Source organism: Eurypyga helias, unplaced genomic scaffold, assembly GCF_000690775.1.
Source record: "Eurypyga helias isolate BGI_N326 unplaced genomic scaffold, ASM69077v1 scaffold35405, whole genome shotgun sequence".
NCBI lineage: Eukaryota > Metazoa > Chordata > Aves > Eurypygiformes > Eurypygidae > Eurypyga > Eurypyga helias.
Window position 1 is genome coordinate 1 of NW_010252693.1, and position 17,237 is coordinate 17,237.

General features: G+C 48.2%; 1 protein-coding gene across 1 annotated transcript; it reads left to right on the forward strand.

The window, feature by feature from the left end:
- Positions 1–102: 102 nt before the first annotated feature.
- On the forward strand, positions 103–13,541 carry BUB1 (BUB1 mitotic checkpoint serine/threonine kinase; the record flags this gene model as incomplete). Its single annotated transcript, XM_010152450.1, is given in 24 exon segments — positions 103–162; positions 241–385; positions 747–943; positions 1,483–1,523; positions 1,773–1,879; positions 3,033–3,083; positions 3,189–3,372; positions 4,295–4,452; positions 4,627–4,961; positions 5,791–5,843; positions 6,049–6,186; positions 7,121–7,213; positions 7,529–7,616; positions 8,004–8,085; positions 8,674–8,854; positions 9,310–9,388; positions 9,889–10,112; positions 10,335–10,475; positions 11,053–11,168; positions 11,852–12,013; positions 12,199–12,356; positions 12,451–12,628; positions 12,855–12,961; positions 13,346–13,541. Coding segments are annotated over 24 exon segments (3,274 nt in total), but the record flags the coding sequence as incomplete, so codon positions are not given.
- Positions 13,542–17,237: the final 3,696 nt, after the last annotated feature.

The window sequence follows — 17,237 nt, forward strand, 5'->3', positions numbered from 1 at the left end:
CTCGTCCTCGGGGGGTGTGAAGGCCGCAGATGCGAGTCCCCTCCCGGGCAGGGCTGCAGCGCTCTCCCCTTGGCCCCACCTGACCTACCTGTTGCCTTGCAGGAGCTACGAGGCGCAGATACGGAATTACCAAGGGACTGACCCGCTGGACCCATGGGACAGGTCAGCGCGGCCCTGGCTCGGGTTTTAGCGCGGCTGCTGGCGCCCGGCGGCGTTATAACTCGCTTGAGTGTGTTTCAGGTACGCGCAGTGGGTGGAAGGATGCCTTCCCCTTCACGAGAAACAGCAGCGCTTGCCCGGCGTGCTGGAGCAGCTTGTGAAGGTGTTCGTAACGGAGGAGAGGTACCGCCAGGACCCGAGATTCGTTAACTACTGCATTAAGCTGGTAGGTACAAGCTTCCTGGAGAGCGAAATTATCTTAAAAAACTAGAGGTGTCTCACCATTCTGTAGTTCTGGGACTGCAAAGGGAGGAAAAGGAGCCTTCAGGGAGGGATATGGTGTGGAGTTCAGAGGTATTGCTCTCTGCGGGAGCCCTGAGAGCTTTTCAGCCTTGCTGAAGGGTAGCACATTTCCTCGAAGCTGTGTTACTAAGATGGTGAGCAGTGCCTCATCTCCCAGCTGGCTTAATTTTTAGAAAATAATGTGTTTCTACAATGGTAACTAAGAAATCTTTATTGGGCTCTTTTTTGCCTGCAGCTTCCTTGGATGTTTTTGAAAGTGCTTATGGCATCTTCCTCTCACGCAGGCAGAATTCATCACTTCCCCTTGCCAGTATTTTGACTACCTGTGCGGACAGGGAATAGGTACAAAAGTGTCTAACTTCTACATTGCTTGGGCTCAGCAGCTCGTGCACGAAGGCAACGTGCAGCGCGCAGAAGCTGTCCTTCAGAAAGGACTTCACAACCAGGCGCAGCCACAAGAGAACTTGCAACAGCTGTATTGGTAACCCTGACACATCTTTTGCTCGTTGAGCTACTCAGATAACGTATGGTTAATTATTTTTTCCTTTGATTTTTTTTGGTTTGTGGCTGTAGCCAGAGCTGCAGTGAGATCAGAAATTCCTGATCTGAACTGGATTTCTTATTCCACCGTGGGGATATGTTGACAATAACACAAACATCCCGTTTCTTGTGCTTGTCGCTCGGTACTTAGGTGAGAGTGGGTGCCCGTTGGGGTTTAGCATTTAGTGGTTGGAAGCACTAGAGTTAATGCTTGTCACAATATATGTTCCTTGGGGTGATGATAGAACAGGAACCCAATTTCCACATCCTGCTACCTATTGCAGGCTCTTATTTTTGCAAATGTGAAGCTAAGGGGATATGTCCCTAGACAGTAATAAGTACCTTGTCACTACCCTGAGGTTCTTAGCATTACATTTCACGGTGTGATGACTGTATGAGGAAATCAAAGGTTCCTGGGGAACAGGGAGGAATGAGGGTCAGGTCATTTAATGGTAATAACTGACGTTTCTTGCAATTTAGCTGGCTGCAGAATTATGATCCTCAGAATCCTCCTCTGCAAGGTGAGGCTCAAGTCATCTGCCTGTGAGCTGTAGCTCAATTGGATGAATCTTTTACCTCAATCAGTGAGTTTTGTTCCTGAAGGAAGCAAGTTTTCTGTAGAAAGTGATTAACTTTTCCCTGTTTTCCTGGCCATATTTGAAATTCTTAAGGAGTCGTGTGTTCAAAATTAGTTTTCCAAAATTAATGGAAATTAATAAATGAGAAAATTATTTCTGCTCGTTAATGCAAACCTGTATTCTCTGTCCCAGGTACTGCTGTTATAAAACCACTTCAAACTTCACATGCTGCCAATCAGATGGCTCCTCAAAAAGGTGTTTTGAATCGTAATGACCCAGCGTATCCTTGCAGAAATCAGGTAAATGGTGGTTAATAGAGCGGCTCAGACATTGTGGGGAAAGATGTGGAGCCCTCACGTGGCGTTTAGACTGATGAGCTTGACTGAATAAGAAAGGTAAAAAGAGAGACTAATTTGGAGGTATCGGGTGTATCTCAAAAACATTACTGATGCTTTTATGCCGTGTCACATCTTCATAGAAATATCTCAACTGGGAAGCAATGGGACATGCTTTGTAGTCACTTGACACATTTCCAGAACCACAGGTGATCCATCCAGCTGGTTAGCATTCTTAGGAGGGATAACATTACTGAGAGGTTCTGTGCCAGTGGTGCTTCTTGGAAATTGCCTGCGTTGAATTTTGCTGAAATTCAACTTACTCCTTAAAGTCCTCTTTAAGAATGAATAAAAGATGATGCTGGAGGAGAAATTTGTAGCTTCTTCTAGCTCTACTAAGTACCAGGATGCAGCACTCTGGTTCCTCTGAGGTTTGTCAAAGGTAGTTACAGTTCTTCACAGTCTTTCTGGCACAGTTGGAAAACGGGAGGTGAAATTCAAGGCTGAAAGACGACAGGTAGGAAACTGATGTCGCCTTTCACAGCTTGGTCCTGTTTTCTGACGTGCTCCTGACTCTCTCGGTTCGGTAGTGCTTGAAAATACTGCAAGATACCTTGGGTGTTGGAATAGAGCTTGAAACTTACTGCTGCTGCCTGTGCCTTAGGCCCCAGCTGGGATGGTTTGCTAAGGAAAGGAATTGGATGAGGCTACCCAGTCTCTTTTTAACAAACCCAAGTATCTATAACTGGCATTTGTGGTTTTTTGGAATTGAAACTACTGGTTCAGCTACCTCCAGTGTCCTCCTGGACTGCAGTTTCCAGGACTACTTTTGTCTCTTAGTGTTCTGGGGTCTTGTTCATCTTCCAAAAGCTCTCGGAGATTGCAGCAAACTGATGTGTGGTGAATTCTTCAGCACAAGCTTCCTCGGGCTCCGATGACTTGTCGAGCTCTGTTGATCTGTTCGTGCCATGCTCATGGTCTCAACTGTTGTCTCTTCAGTCAGAATTAAATATTAGGAGCTTTGTGGTTGCTGGTCCTGTCAAAATGGATCCTTAATGATAATATTGGAATTCTTTCTTTTTCTTAATATATCTTTTATTTCCCCTGTCCTGCTTAGGGTCCTGATTCTGCTGAGTCCTGTTCTTCTGCTGGAAGAGAAGTGTAAGTGGTTAGGTTTCCTTTTTTAAAGCCACACGGTGGGAAAATTAACACGCTCTCAGAATAAATCCAATAAACTGGAACAGAGCTTTTTCTTATCTTTCCTCACAGCAAGTACATTACGTACATCTCCAAATCTGAAGTTCTCCCAAAGTCATCCATGGCGGCTGAGTGTGAGCAGGTTGCGATGTACGATAAGAACCAGCTTGTGTGCGAAGGCTCCGAACTGTCTTTTGAGGAGCTGAGAGCCAAGAGATACTTCAAGAAATACGAGCGCCTCAGAAGACAGCAAGATTGGGGTATTCTTCTCTTTCCGTCTATCTTGGAAGCATTCTCATATTCTTGGAAAGCTGGGACTGACACTGATATCTACTGTTTAAGCTCATCCATTAGGTCTGGTTCTTCAGACCGAGGTTTTCCTGGAGGGTGGTGTTTGTCCTGAGGCAACAGGAGGAGAGTGTGAGTGTGCTGTATCGAAGAGGCACGCTGTCTTCTTGGGGCCTTTGTGGCAAATGTAGCTGTGGGATGCCCCTTGTATAGTTGGGGAAGTCTTGAAGCATAGAAAAGGGGAAGTTTGATATTAGAGGTAATGCTTTTGTTTGCTGAATGATTGATTTTTTTTAGGAGAAAAAAGGAGTGGGCTTTCAAATCAACAAATTGGGTCTGAGAAACAAGCCCAAAACGGAGTGCAACTGAAGAGCAGCTGCTCAGAAGCTAGTTAGTTGTGTATCTGACCAGTTAAAGGAGGGGGAAAAATAGTGTTGCTGGACAAAAGAAGTAATTATCTCATTTGGTTAAGGAAGAAATGGATTAGTTGTAATCAGTGGAAGAGGGAGAGATTCAGTAGGAGGGAAGATGCTAATGCATTTTTTCAAACAGTTGTTGGAGTTTGGATGTTATTGTTTGGGTTTTTTTTTTTTAATCCAGTAGGACAGCAGGCTCCACCCCCACCCAAATTTTACCAAAGGGTCACGTTGGTAGAATCTGGGAGCTGGTATCCCCTTGTGCTGAGGATGGGTGCCAGCAGCGGGCTGGCAGCAGGAGGGAGCCTGGCACCGCGGGCAAGGGGAAATACCTCTTTCTCCCAAACTCTGGAGCTGAGCGCCAGCCTGTTGTACAGGCCATACATCCAAATTTGAAATTCAGGCAGTTTGTGCTGTCTGAGCAGCTCGTTTGGGTACCGATTCACCATTTCGCTTCACGGCATCGTTTCATCCTTAGAAGAAGAAGAGAGAGACTCCTTGAGGAAAAAAGAGTCTGAGGTCCTCGAACTGCAGGCCCTGCAGCAGAAGCTGCAACAGCTCACAGAGCTCACAAAAAGCTTGGAGGAAACGAGACTGGAGCCTGCATCTACAACGGCCACCCCAAATGAGACGGTGGTAAGTACGAGCAGGAGGAGATTGCCTCGCGGAGTTTAGCTGCGGCCTAGACGGTGAGCGGTTCTCTTGTGTGCGAATAACTGTTGCAGCAGTGCAGACATAAAAGGGAAAATGGCAACGGCTATACCTGTGTGGGGTTTTCTGAACGTAAAAGGACCTTTCTTCTCTCTAAAGGTGCACCCACGCGTGACACCCGCTGCGGCGCTACAGCAGAACCGGATGGCGTCTTGTCAGAGCTCGGAGCTGCAGAACCCCCGAGGTCCGGTGCCAGACCGGCCTCAATCAAGCCCTTTGTCACCCACCGCTCTTGCGCCGCCGTCGGCGAAGCACGTCGGCCATCGGCTGACATCAGCCCCGCCGTGTGAAGTGACGTGTAGGAAGGATGAAGCCAGAACCCCGCTAGAGCTTGGAGATCACCAGAAGAGTGTGTTACACCCTCCGTTCGGTAATGTGTCGGCTCGGGAAGGGGCACGTGCCGACTCAGCTCTGAATTGGAACGCTGAAGAACAGTACGTATACGCAGGCTCGTTCTTGCTGTGCTAAGTGTGCGGGCTTCAGTGTTTACACTTCAGCTGAGCATTAACTGAAGTCCCTGTCTTGCTTTTCTGTAAAAAGAGCTGAAGCAGCCTGTAGAAAACAATATTTAGACATGTCACTTGCATAATGTACCGTCCTCGTTTCAGCCCTTAATTCCTTTAACGCTGTGTTTTGGTTGTAATAACCAAGAAGAGATTCGGTGGGTAACAGAGGTAACTGTTTAGCGCTGCTGTCCCTGGCACGCCGGAACCAAACAGCAGGATGTGCCTCGTTCCTGCGGAGCCCAACCTTTGCATCTTGGCTGTTAATGACTCTGAGAAGATAGAAAGTGTGTGTATTCTGCACTCTTGCTGGCATGACTTAGCTAATACAGGAAACAAAATTGGGGGACGGAGGAAGAAACCTGGATTGGCAAAGCACGCGTGGCTGAGCGATCGGTCACTCGTACCATGGAGTGACCTGGAGGCAAACTGTACCCAAGAAGGGTGTTTAATGCCAGCGTTTTAACCTTTTTATGGGGCTCTGCCACCTTTCAGGTTTTGTAGCTGTTGGCAACTGTATGAGAAACTTTCTGTGGGTGGTCTCGACTCGAGAATCTTTCACTTAATTTGAATGACTGAAGAGAGTCGGTCGTGGCAGGGGGGAAAAAAAAAATAGGGTGACTTGTTGCTGTCTGTCTGGGGTGTTTTCCTTGTTCTAGACTGGGAAAGGCTTGGAGTGCAGTCCTAAGTGCTGAGCTGAAGCTGGAATCTCGGTAATAGCTTTTATTTCAAGCTAATGTTCTTAATCTTCCCTTTGAAGGCACCCTAAGAAAAAATCCACTGCACTACCTACTTCTGTAGATGTGAAAGAAGGTAAGAAACCAAGATTTGGTCAAAACTGATGCTGTTGGTATGACACGTAGGGACTTAATGGTGGACTTGGCAGTGTTGGGTTAACGGTTGGACTTGATGATCCTAAAGGTCTATTCCAACGTAAACAACCCGATGACATGTTACTGGTTGGGGATCAGTAGTGTGTAGCTACTTCAGCGACAGATGTCTTGTTCTCATTTTCTAGGATCTCGAGTTGGAAATTCTTCCTTTGCTTCCGGAAACGCTTCTCAAGCTACCCCCAACACCTCGCTGGGAGGAGCAATGCAGGCAACACCGTTCAAAGTGCAGCCTTCACCTACGGTTCATACCAAGGAGGCATTGGGTGAGCGTCTGCAGTAACATGCTCGTTCCACTGGAGTTAACGGGATCAAGCCGGGTAACTTTAGTGGAGCTGAATACACGAGGAGTCTATCTCACAATGGGCATGTGCACCATTCGGTCAGAGAGGAAACTAAAATTAAATTGGTACCTTTTTTGCGGTTGCTTGGATGACCCAAAACTTTTGACAAGAAATAGAGGCTTTGATAACATCCCAGCAGCCACGTCCTATAAACTTCCAGATGAGTCACCGGTGACAGCCCTGCCAGGGTTCCCTGGGCAGCACGTTCTCTGTCAGGGACTCCTGTCTGAGGTGAGTGCCTACAGCAGGCTGATGTGGAAGAACACTAGGAAGTTAATAAGTCAGCTCTGGTTGAGGTGGAGCCTTCCCCCAAAGCTGAAACAAGGTTGATTACGCAAAAGGGTTTTGACTATCTAACGAACTTTGTCAATTCTAAACATGGCTTGTTTTCAAAATACGTTGTATTTCTGATGTCAGGTGTGGAATAATAATACCCCGATGCGGGTTTATCCCTTTTGTACTCCCCTACCACGTTGTTCTGACAGTTAACTGCTAGCACAGAGCGAACTACTGCAGCTGAATATATGTCTGTAAAAAGGAAAAGAATCCCACAGAAAGCTTGTGGTATTCATCTGTTTTCCAGGTATTCAAGAATTTTCTCCTTTAGGAGAACTTGAAATCACATCTTGGAGAGAAAAAAAAAAAAGGCAAGGCTATGGTACTGACAAGTGTGTGTTGGCCAAGTTGGATCTTCTTGTGTTTGGTTATCTGGAGTGTTTACATACAAGATGAAGGAATAATTAGTTACTGGCATAGGAGATACGACAAGAATATTGTAAGGAATAGAAGAACCTCTGGAATTTTCTTTACTCTTACTGAGGGGTAATATTCTTGTGGGATTTTACTGCTTTTTTAGGATTTCTAATGGATATGTTTCAAACGCCCCTTGTATCCGAACCATCCCTCGATGAAAGCCAGGAGCAATTTGAAGCCTTTTGCAGAAAGAGTGGTAAGCACTACTACTTTTTTCTTTTTTTCAGTCCCTGATAATTTTTCTCCTTTATTTCCTGTGTACCCCTCCCACCCCTCCTCGTACTTTTGAGATAAGTTTGATAGGTGTGAAGAAGCCACCGATACTGGATTTAATTTGCTGACAGGTTCCAAATCTTGACGCGGGGTCTGATGGTGGCAGAAGTGCTTTACTGTTCGCACGCCTATCAACGTGTGTGCTGACCATCAGTTGCCGGGTTAGGGGTGAAAATGGGACTGTTTATACAATTATAGCTGGATTAAGATCATACTGCTTACCTCTCTTATTTTTAAGAGCCTGATGGAGGTCTGAAAACTGTTGTTGCCCCTGCCATGCCTGCGTTTTCCATCTTTGAAGATGAGAATGAAAAAGAGAACAAGGGGTAAGGAGGGAAAAAGTTAAAGCTGGGTTGTTTGTGAAGAATTTCGTACAGGAGTGATTCTGTTCCATGGGACTTTGCTGGGTCTGTGTTTGCAGAAGCAGGACTGGCTTGAGTACAGTCGCTCGCAGCTGCGTGGAGGTGGCACGAGAAAGCTGTGGCTGCTTCTCCGCGGAATTGCGCAACTTCCCTGTTTGGACGGTGTGCTCGAGATGCTTTATTTTCCAGATAGCTGTGGATAGCTTGTTTCTTGGGGCTGCTGCAACTTGAAGTATCTGCAAATGGGATTCTTTAAAGAAAAAATTAAAACAACCAACGAGTCCTTGTTATGATCAGTCTGCCTGGGAATGTTTCTGGGGAAAAGCTGTTCTAAACTCCCTGTTTTGGCAGGATCCCACAGCACAAAAACAAGCCAGAAGAGCCCAGAACTATTGGAGTGCGTCCCTTGACTGACTGTACAGCAAGTACAGAAGTGAGTGTTTGCTCTTACTGCAAGAATCAGCCTTGAAAAATGGGTTACATCGTTACAGGGGATATGGGAGGTGGTTGTATTTACTTTATGAATGATACCTAGCCAAAATCAAGATGCCCCTTCCCGTTCCCTGCCAATGGGGTGGACTTTTTCAGCTCTTAATTTTCACAAAACTCCCAGGAGCTTGGTAGTGGAGACCTCTGTCCCTAGAACAAACCTGACTGCGGCTGACTTGTGGGTTTGGCATCTGTCTGGGGGAGAAGGACACACAAACCTACAGTCTGCTTTGATAGAAGTGGTCACTAAGTAACGACAGGGGCTTTCTTGGGCTCTTACTGCAATTTTTTGCTGCCTAGCATTTTGTTGCAATATTGTTGCCAACATTCAAGTCTGATACAAAACTCTGTAAACCTGTGATTTAGGTTCTATTACCATTCTTTGTTTTGTAATGTTGTAAGTTAGACTCAATGTTATTTGAACTGGCTGCAGAGGCTGCTGGTAGGTTACAGAGCAGCTCTGGCAGGCTAATTGTGATGGCTTAGTTTTAAATATATATATATTTTTCTTTTTTTCCCCCCCCCTGTCTAGGAAGAAGCCAGGTTACAGGAGTTCTTTAGTGATGATTACACGGTGTGGAATGTACCAAGCAATAATAAAACGTTAGCTCCCAGTCCCAACAACACGAGAGACTTCGCACGAGCTGCCCAGCTTGTATCAACACCGTTTAACTACCTGTCGGCACGTTCACGGCAAGCTTTGGAGGACATAGGTAAAATGAGTATTTTAGGTTGAGAGCATCTGATTCCTTACGGAAGTGTTCGGGGCCAGGCTGGATGAGGCTTGGAGCAACCTGGTCTAATGGAAGGTGTCCCTGCCCATGGCAGGGGGTGGGACCGGATGGGCTTTAAGGTCCCTTCCAACCCAAACCTATCATTCATTCTATGAAAAAACGGACTGAAGCCCCAGCACCTTCTTCATCTGGCAGCACCTGTGTGCTTCCCTGCCCTTCTTTAGTCCTGGAATACACTCCCTAAAGACACCAAGCCATTGTCCTTCCTCATGTGTTTGAAAATAGGCTCGTTCGGTTCCAGCTGTTGCAATACCTTAGCAGCTTTCACCGCCTCAGCGTGCCTTAACCTTCTTGTTTTGGTAAAAATACTCTAAGTGTGCTTTGCTTTTCAGGGAAAATAAACATTTCCTATTGTTGTTGTTCCTTTTGTTCAGCCTGTGGGGATGACTTGCCGCAAATGGATCTGGAGTTTTCTGAAGAGCTGCACAAGCAGACAAAAGCTAAGAAGCCAAGGTATGTCACAATGTGCTGAGGCTTTTGTGACTTGGGTGACTTGCACATCTGAGCCAGAGCAGGCAGGTCTGCCGCGCTGCTCTCCGTGCAAGTTTTCCAAGTAATCTGACGTGTTTTGTGTTGGGCTGATTCCGCTAAGCATACGTCCCAGCACTTTGTGGAGGTAGATGAATTGGGAATGGTGATAATGCCCCTAAAACTGCTCCTGTGATTTAAGTTTTCTGACACGTTTCATTTAAGTTACCTGTTGAAAAAGTTTGGGTGGCTGTGCATGTGGAACTGCTGCTCCCCTTTTCAGTACTGGCTGAGCATGTTGCCTGCTGAAGTTATGGGAAGCATGATACGACAAAATCTGATTTTTCTTAAGAAATGTCCATTTTATTCATCGTTAATGTTGGTTTTGGCCAAGGTCGCAAGCGCAGACACGTGTTTGCTTACTGAAGAGACACAAGTACCGTGGCAGTGCTGTGGATGAATAACATTTTGTTTTAAATACGTAGCCCAGCTCTTGAACACGTTGCAGAACGCAGGGAGCTTCAAGGAAACGTCCTGAAACAAGGAAATGGGATTCAAGGAATTGCTACAGCTGCTTCTCAAAGATTACATGAGCAGACTGCCACGGGCAGAGCTGAATATTCCTCCTCTCTTGGGGTGGACAAAACTTGCCAGGAAAAACTGTCTGGGGCTGGGCAGGACAGGACAACCCAGAGTGTTAGAGCTGCAGGTACAGTGTTGCCAATGGTTTTCTTCCCTCTGGTCAGAGTCTGGAGCTGTGTCTTGTTCTTGCAGTGCTTGGTTCTGATGTGAAGGTGGTCGCTTACCCCTCTGATTTCCATGTTGGGTTGGGGGTTTTTGTAATCACTGATACATATTCCCATATAATCTTGTGTTACCTCTTGGAAACAACGCTTCCTATAGCTTAAACGTTTTTCTTCTTTCCATGAAGTCCTCGTTGAGAACCCTTGGGATAAGGAATTGATTTGCAAGTTCTTGTCACAGCTTCCCAAACCACTCTGCACCCACGCCAACTACTTTGAATGGAAATCTGCTCTTCCATCCATCAAACTGAAGGCTGAACTCCCGCTGGGTAAGAGCTGCTTTAAAGAGGGAACCTCCAAGGAACGTTTTTACTTCACTTTACTTGCACGTGTATATCCAGATAGCTTTTGGATTATCTAAACCTCAGATTTGATATTAGACCTGCTTTTTTAATGTGTCTTTAGTAGCCTAAAGCCTTTTTGACTGAGCATTCCATGTAGGGAGTTTTGCTAGTTCTCCTTTCCTAGTAATCTGCGCCACGACTCCAACTTCGTATGGAACAGCAGCTGTCCTGCGTCAACACAAACTGTACGGCGGTCGTTGCGACATACTGGTGTGACTTAAAAGCTAGTGTTTACTTTTTTTTAAGGCATGCACTTTCAAATTTGATTGCTTCCAGGGAGTCAGACTAAAAATAGCGACGCTGGTTTGTAGTACGTAGCGCTGCGCAGCGCTCATCTTGGTGAGGGAGCACAGGCCCTCTGCCTCGGGGAGGGTGGCAAGCAGGAGGAGAGCTGGAAAGACCAGCCGTAGGGCTAAAGCAATAACCTGCGTGGGCTGGTGCTTTTTTCTGTTCCGAGTAGTGACGTTTGCAAGCAGGACTTCATGTTGTTCATCTCCTCAAGGTTCCAGCTCGTTCCATGTGGACTGCTTGGTTGGAGAGGGAGCTTTTGCCCAAGTCTATCAAGCTTCCATTCTGGATGCAAGTAACCCCAGAAACAATCAGAAAGTGATATTCAAGGTAAGGAGTGTTGCTTTGGAATAGCTCTGCTGGAAAACTTTGGAGTAACGACGCATACCCTGGGTGGATTCTGCTGCGTTTTTGTCTTTCTCAATGTGAAGTGAAGCGTGTTGGTCTCTCCTCAAAGCCTTGCTCGGTGCTGTCTGATTCGTTCTGCGTGGGAAGTTACTGATCTTCTTGACTCCACTGGCCTCTTCATCTTTTCATTTTAACGTGGTCGCAAGTATCCTAAGGAGCAAGAATCACAACCGGGCTCCGTCTCGGTTGTGTGAGCGCTCTTAGCCTACAGCAAAGGAAAACGTGTGTGGGTTGGCCAGAGGGTGTTCAGTGCAGCGGGGGAAATAGCAGGGGTAGGAATCGGAAGGGTTTTCCTTGTTTGACTTCTCTCTTGCACCAAACGTCTGCGGCCAGCAGGAACAACAAGGTTGCAGCCAGACTGACTCTCTGAATAACATACAGGAGTGTAGAAGCCAGAATGGAGTTGCGGCACAGAATGGAAGCCTGGATTCGAGCGGATTAATCCTTTGGTGTGTTGACCTGAGGTCAATCGCTGAAGTATTTTATGTGGTCAAGAGGAAAATCGTTCTACCCTGCCATTAAAAACCAGCCACAAAATAACCCCAAGTGAGGAGAGCTCTTCATGCCGATGGATTTTCCTTGTAAATCAGCCTTTTTGGTTACAGGTCCAGAAGCCAGCCAACCCTTGGGAGTTCTACATAGCAACACAGCTGGTCGAAAGGCTCAATCCCAGTATCCGCCATCTCTACATCCACTTTTATTCTGCTCATTTCTTTCAAAATGGAAGCATCTTGGTCGGTGAGCTCTACAACTACGGAACGCTGCTGGTAAGTGGAATCGGCTTGCGCTGTCTTTTTGGAGCACTATTATCTTGCGATATTGGGGCGGCTCCTCTACTCTCCGCTTTATGGAACTTCACCGTGGCCGGATTCTGCTTATCAATGTGGACCTGGAATCCCTTCCGAGTGGTTTCTGTGCAGCTGATGGCTCTTCCCACTCCCTTTGATTGCAGAATGCCATAAACATTTACAAAAAGCTTCCCGAGAAGGTGATGCCTCAGGCCCTTGTCATCTACTTTGCTGTAAAAATCCTTTATATGGTGGAGGAGCTGCACAGATGCAAAATCATTCACGGTGACATCAAGCCCGACAATTTCATACTCGGAGAAAGGCAAGTGTTCCCCTTTGTCTACCCGAGATGCCAGCATATCGCGATATCCTAGCCTCGATATTTACATAATGGCTTTGTTTTGTCATGATTGAAGGTTTCTGGACAACGACACGTGCGACATAGACGGTGTCTCCCACGGCTTGACGCTCATTGACTTGGGGCAGAGTATAGACATGCAGCTCTTCCCCGAAGGAACGGCATTTACTGCGCGGTGTGAAACGTCTGGGTTTCAGTGCATCGAAATGCTGACGCAGAAACCGTGGAACTACCAGGTAGATCGGGCACGGGCAGCCCGAACTTACCACCTTAATCTGGCGTGAATAAACGGGGTGTAGAAACCTCCAACAGTTGTAGACTCAGCTTGTTGCTTTAAAAACACGATCCTGGACGCTCCTCTTACAGAGCTTACCCTGTTGGCTCCACAGTGTGTGTTTTTGGCTAATTTTTGGTGCTCTCAATGCACTTTTTTTAAAATGAACTTGCGCTTGCTTTGTTTAGACGGATTACTTCGGCATCGCAGCAACGGTCTACTGCATGCTCTTTGGTACCTATATGCAAGTAAAGAATGAAAACGGCATCTGGAAGCCCGAGGGAGCCTTCAGGAGGTGGGTGTCAAACCTTTTCAGCACCTTCCCTTGTCTAGAAAGAAGTGTCCTTAGTCTGAGGTCAGTTTCTGTGCTTCCCGATGCTCTAAAAACTGGGTGTTCCGTGCCTGGCAACCGCTCTGTAAAATTCCCCGAGCTAAGTGCGGGAAGCGTTTTGCCAGGGGACGCGGCGGATCGCACGACGTCCTCGGCTTCTTGCTGCCCGGAGGGAGAGAAACCACAGCTAATGAGGGAAAATCCCACTAAGCAGCACGGCGTCGCCTGACAGCCGTGTCCGCCGTTGCTCCAGCCTGTGGCTGGGAAGGGAGCGGGATAAATGCGGGGAAATAGCATTTCAACAGCTTGAGTTTAGAATTCCTCGGATGCATTTTTGTCCCTTCGCAGGCTTGCCAACGCTGAGCTGTGGAAGGAGTTCTTTGAGCGCATGCTGAACATCCCCGGCTGCCACAGCCTGCCGTCCCTGGGAGCTGCGCGCCAAAGGCTGACCGACTTATTTCGCCAGTCGTACGCGAAGGAGATCAAGTTCCTCCGGAACAGGCTGGTCGTGCTGCTCATAGAACACAAGCGGTCACGGAAGTGAGCGCTGGGGCTGCGCGCTTGCCGAGGGGCGGCGTTTTAGCGGTGTGAGGTCTCTTTGGGATGACTTGCTTTGGAAATAAACGTTCTTGGGGTTAACTTCAGGAATGGTAACTTGGTTTTTCTGTGCTGTTGGGGCGGGGAGGAAATGACAGTAAAATAACTTGTTCATTTAACTTGTCGAGTTGTTGCTCCTGCGTTCCCAGCCCTTCCGCCTTCTCCTTCTGGGTTGAAGGAAAGCAAAGTTTGCGGATCAGCTTTAGGTTGGATGGGACTGGAATCAGCCTCATCCCTTTTACGTTCCCCTCTGCCCAGCCACAACGCAATTACTGGAGATGGGAGGGAAGACCAGGAGGCACATATCTCTGCTGGAATGGAAAGGGTTATTTTCTGTTCCTCACGGGATTTTGTTTTCCTTTATTCTGGCAGAATATTATGAAAAGGCTGAGAATGCGTTCCCTTAAATGTATTCCCGCTTCCTTTGTACCTGTTCTTATGTTTCCTACCAGCACGAGTCCCTCACTCAAGCCTGCGTGAGCTTGGCTTGCCTTCCCTTTTTCCAAAGGTTAAATGTCAAAATAACTCCAATTACCCCACTTACACAAATTCCAAGGAAAGCTGGCGGGTATCTTTCCCCCACCAGCTCCTCGGCAGCTGAAACTCACTGCTAAACCTTGTCTGTGCGACCTTTCCCTGGAGCGACAGCCGCGCTGGCTTTGGAGGGTTTCCCAGGAGGACTGACCGGTCTTCTCCCTCCTTTTCCTGGAGTCCCGTGTGGTGGGAAATGCCCCCCCAGCTGCCCCATCCTGGGGCAGAAGCTGGAATTGCCGGCACTGAGATGCTTCTTTCTCTCTCTCTAAGGACCTTGTTCCCATCCGTGGATCACACGGGGAGCTGCGAGCAGAGGTTATGGACCCGGAGTGAGTTGTAAAGACAAGGAAGGGGGAGAGGAGAGCCAGCAGCACAGAAGCCAGCGCTCCACCCGCGCTCGGCCAGCAAACGTGTGGCACTTGGGCTTGGCCAGCCTGGCTTTGCTGCCTCCTCCCTCAAACGCCACAGGAGCAGTGATTTAACTTCTCGAGAAACTTGGTTTCCACAGGAGGGAGACAAACAACAGACTTTTCACAAACCTCTCGCTCTAGTTCAGGGTATTTTTTTTTCCTTAAACCCTTCCCACTTGAAAACCGTCCGCTTGCTGCAGCAAGTGAGGCGGATCAGTTGGAGAAACCTTGGAGCTGGTGGAAAAGTAAACATTCAACCCTGGGGTTGCTATTTTTTTGTTTCCCTTTCTTCTCCTGTTTAATTTTCTTAGGAACTCAGCTGGAGCCAGCTGTTTGCTCTCCAGGCAGAAGTCCCTGCCAGGCTTAAGTTTTTAAATGTATAGGATAAATACATGTATTTAGTTTCTCATAACGCAATGTTTTGACCACGATGGATTTTTTTAATCTACATTTGCCCCTAATACCAATTTCTGCATCTTCTACCTCAGGGTAATGATTTTTTTTTAATGTTTTTGGCTGTGGTAGTGATGTGTCCCTGCAGGGCGGGAGCCCGACAGCTTAAATGTCAGCCCCTCCGCCCGTGGAGAAGGAGCTGGCGTGGGTGTAGGAGTTTCACATCGTTATATATGGTAGAGCGGTGTTGGCTTCAACTCGCCACGCATCCCGCAAGTCAACGGCTGAGAGCATCCCGGGGACGCTGCGCGTGGGTCTGAGCTCCGAGGGTGCCTATAGGGGTGCATTGGGTGGGATTTTTGCCTGCAATTGCCTTGATTTCATCATTCTGGACTCATTGCTTGCTGCGAGTGGTTATAGCTGGGCCGTGGTGGGGATGGCTGAAGGGATGGTACCTGCTGGTGCAGGGTTGGGTCTAGGCTGCCCTTATTTCCCATTAAACGTCCTTAAATGAGGAGCCCCTGCACCGGGCATCTGGCAGGAGTGGGATTTGGGAGTCCCACCATCCCCTGGCACGAGCATCCCGTGGGGAAACAGGATGGCTAAAGGGTAGAACCAGCCCAGGAGCGGCGTGACAGCCATGGGAACGGGTCCACGGGGAGACAACTGGAGTGGGTGGAGGCTCCTGTTTTCTAACCGATTCTAAAATAAGCTGCTAAAAAAGAGCTTTGAAAGAAAAAAAAAGCCAAACACAAAACACCACCAAAACCCGAAACGCCAGCTGGCACCGCTGATATTTCCTCCGCGGCGCGCGCTGAATCCACACTGATGAAGATCTCTAGGTATCCCCGGAGTCGCCCTTTAGAGATAACTCATCTTGGGGCCTCCACCACCCACACGGAGAGGAGAGATTTCCTGGCACGTGGGCGGCTTGCTTTTTCTTCTGCAGAAAACCCAAGTTTACTCACTTTTTCACCCCTTGTCATTGTGCCGTGGCGAGCTGGGGCCCCCTCCTCACTGGGGTCTGCCCCTTGCTCTCTCCCAGGTCCTCCACCGCTTGATGGTGGCAACTCATCACTGAGTGCCGCTGGCCGAGCCCTCGCTGCCGGCAACATCTCCCATTGCTCAACCAAATTTCTTAATTGCAGGTTTTAAGGCGTTAAAAGAAGTTTGAGGTCGTTAAAAGTTGCAGGCACCTCGCTGATTAGGTGGACGCAGGCTAACGAAGCAGCGCTCCCAGTTCCCGTACAGGTGAGGCACATCACATCACTCAGCCCCGTTGGGGACATGGAATAACTTCACCCAGCTCCAAATGCCCGTTAACCGGGTAACTAATTAACTCAGGCCAGCACTGAGTTACAGTCCCGGTGGGCTGTGGGGGGTCACGACGGGACCATTTTCAGCCACTGCGGAGGGATTGCCCCTTGGTCCATCGCTCACCGTCACTATGGGTGAAGAATAATGATGTTCCCGCATAGAGATGGTTTAGACTCAGTGATCCTTATGGGTCCTTTCTGACTCCAGGGATCCTATGATTTTCCAGAGCATATAAATATACAAAAATATGTATTATTGAAAGAAACCAGCCCGATTTCTATACATATAACTTTTGCAAATTCACAGTAGCCATCTGGGACACAGAGCAAGGTGATGGAGGAGTAATGGCTCTGTTTTGCTTCACTTCTTTTAAATTCAGTGGCTCGCTGCTCACCTGGGACATGGGGGACACGGGTTTGGTCCCTGCCTGGCGTGGGGGATGCGGACCCACATCATGCTCATCACCCCAACGGAGTCACCCTTTGGGCGGGAGAGGAGTCAGGGCGAGCAAGGTTTTGGGGCTTTTCAGTGGCAGTGATGTCACCCGCAGGTGCCTGAGCCCGGTGGCAGCTCGGTGCACGTCCCACGGCTGCTCTCACCACATCTGTGCCCAGCTGCCTGCCCCGGCGCAGGCTGCCGTAACCCACGACGTGCTTGTCCCGCTCTGCCAAGCAGCTTGTCCAGCCCTGAGTCCCTCCAGTCCCCAGCCAGGAAAAGCTCCTCCTCTCCCTTCTTCCCTGGCCCCGGTGCCACCTTGGGGGCTGGAAGCCAGCAGCTCTCGCACCGCAGTAAAGGTCAGGCTCCAAACCCGGCTCAGATAAAGCCGCGTATTTAAGGCACGTGGCTTAAACTTGATTTTATCTGCGAGCGCTGAGTGAAATAACATTTATCACAATGGGTTGGGGGAGAAGAAGTCGTCATTTTTTTTCCGTTGCTGTGTTGTGTAATTAAAAATGGGTTCGGTGAGCAGCTGCTTGTCGGGGGGGTGT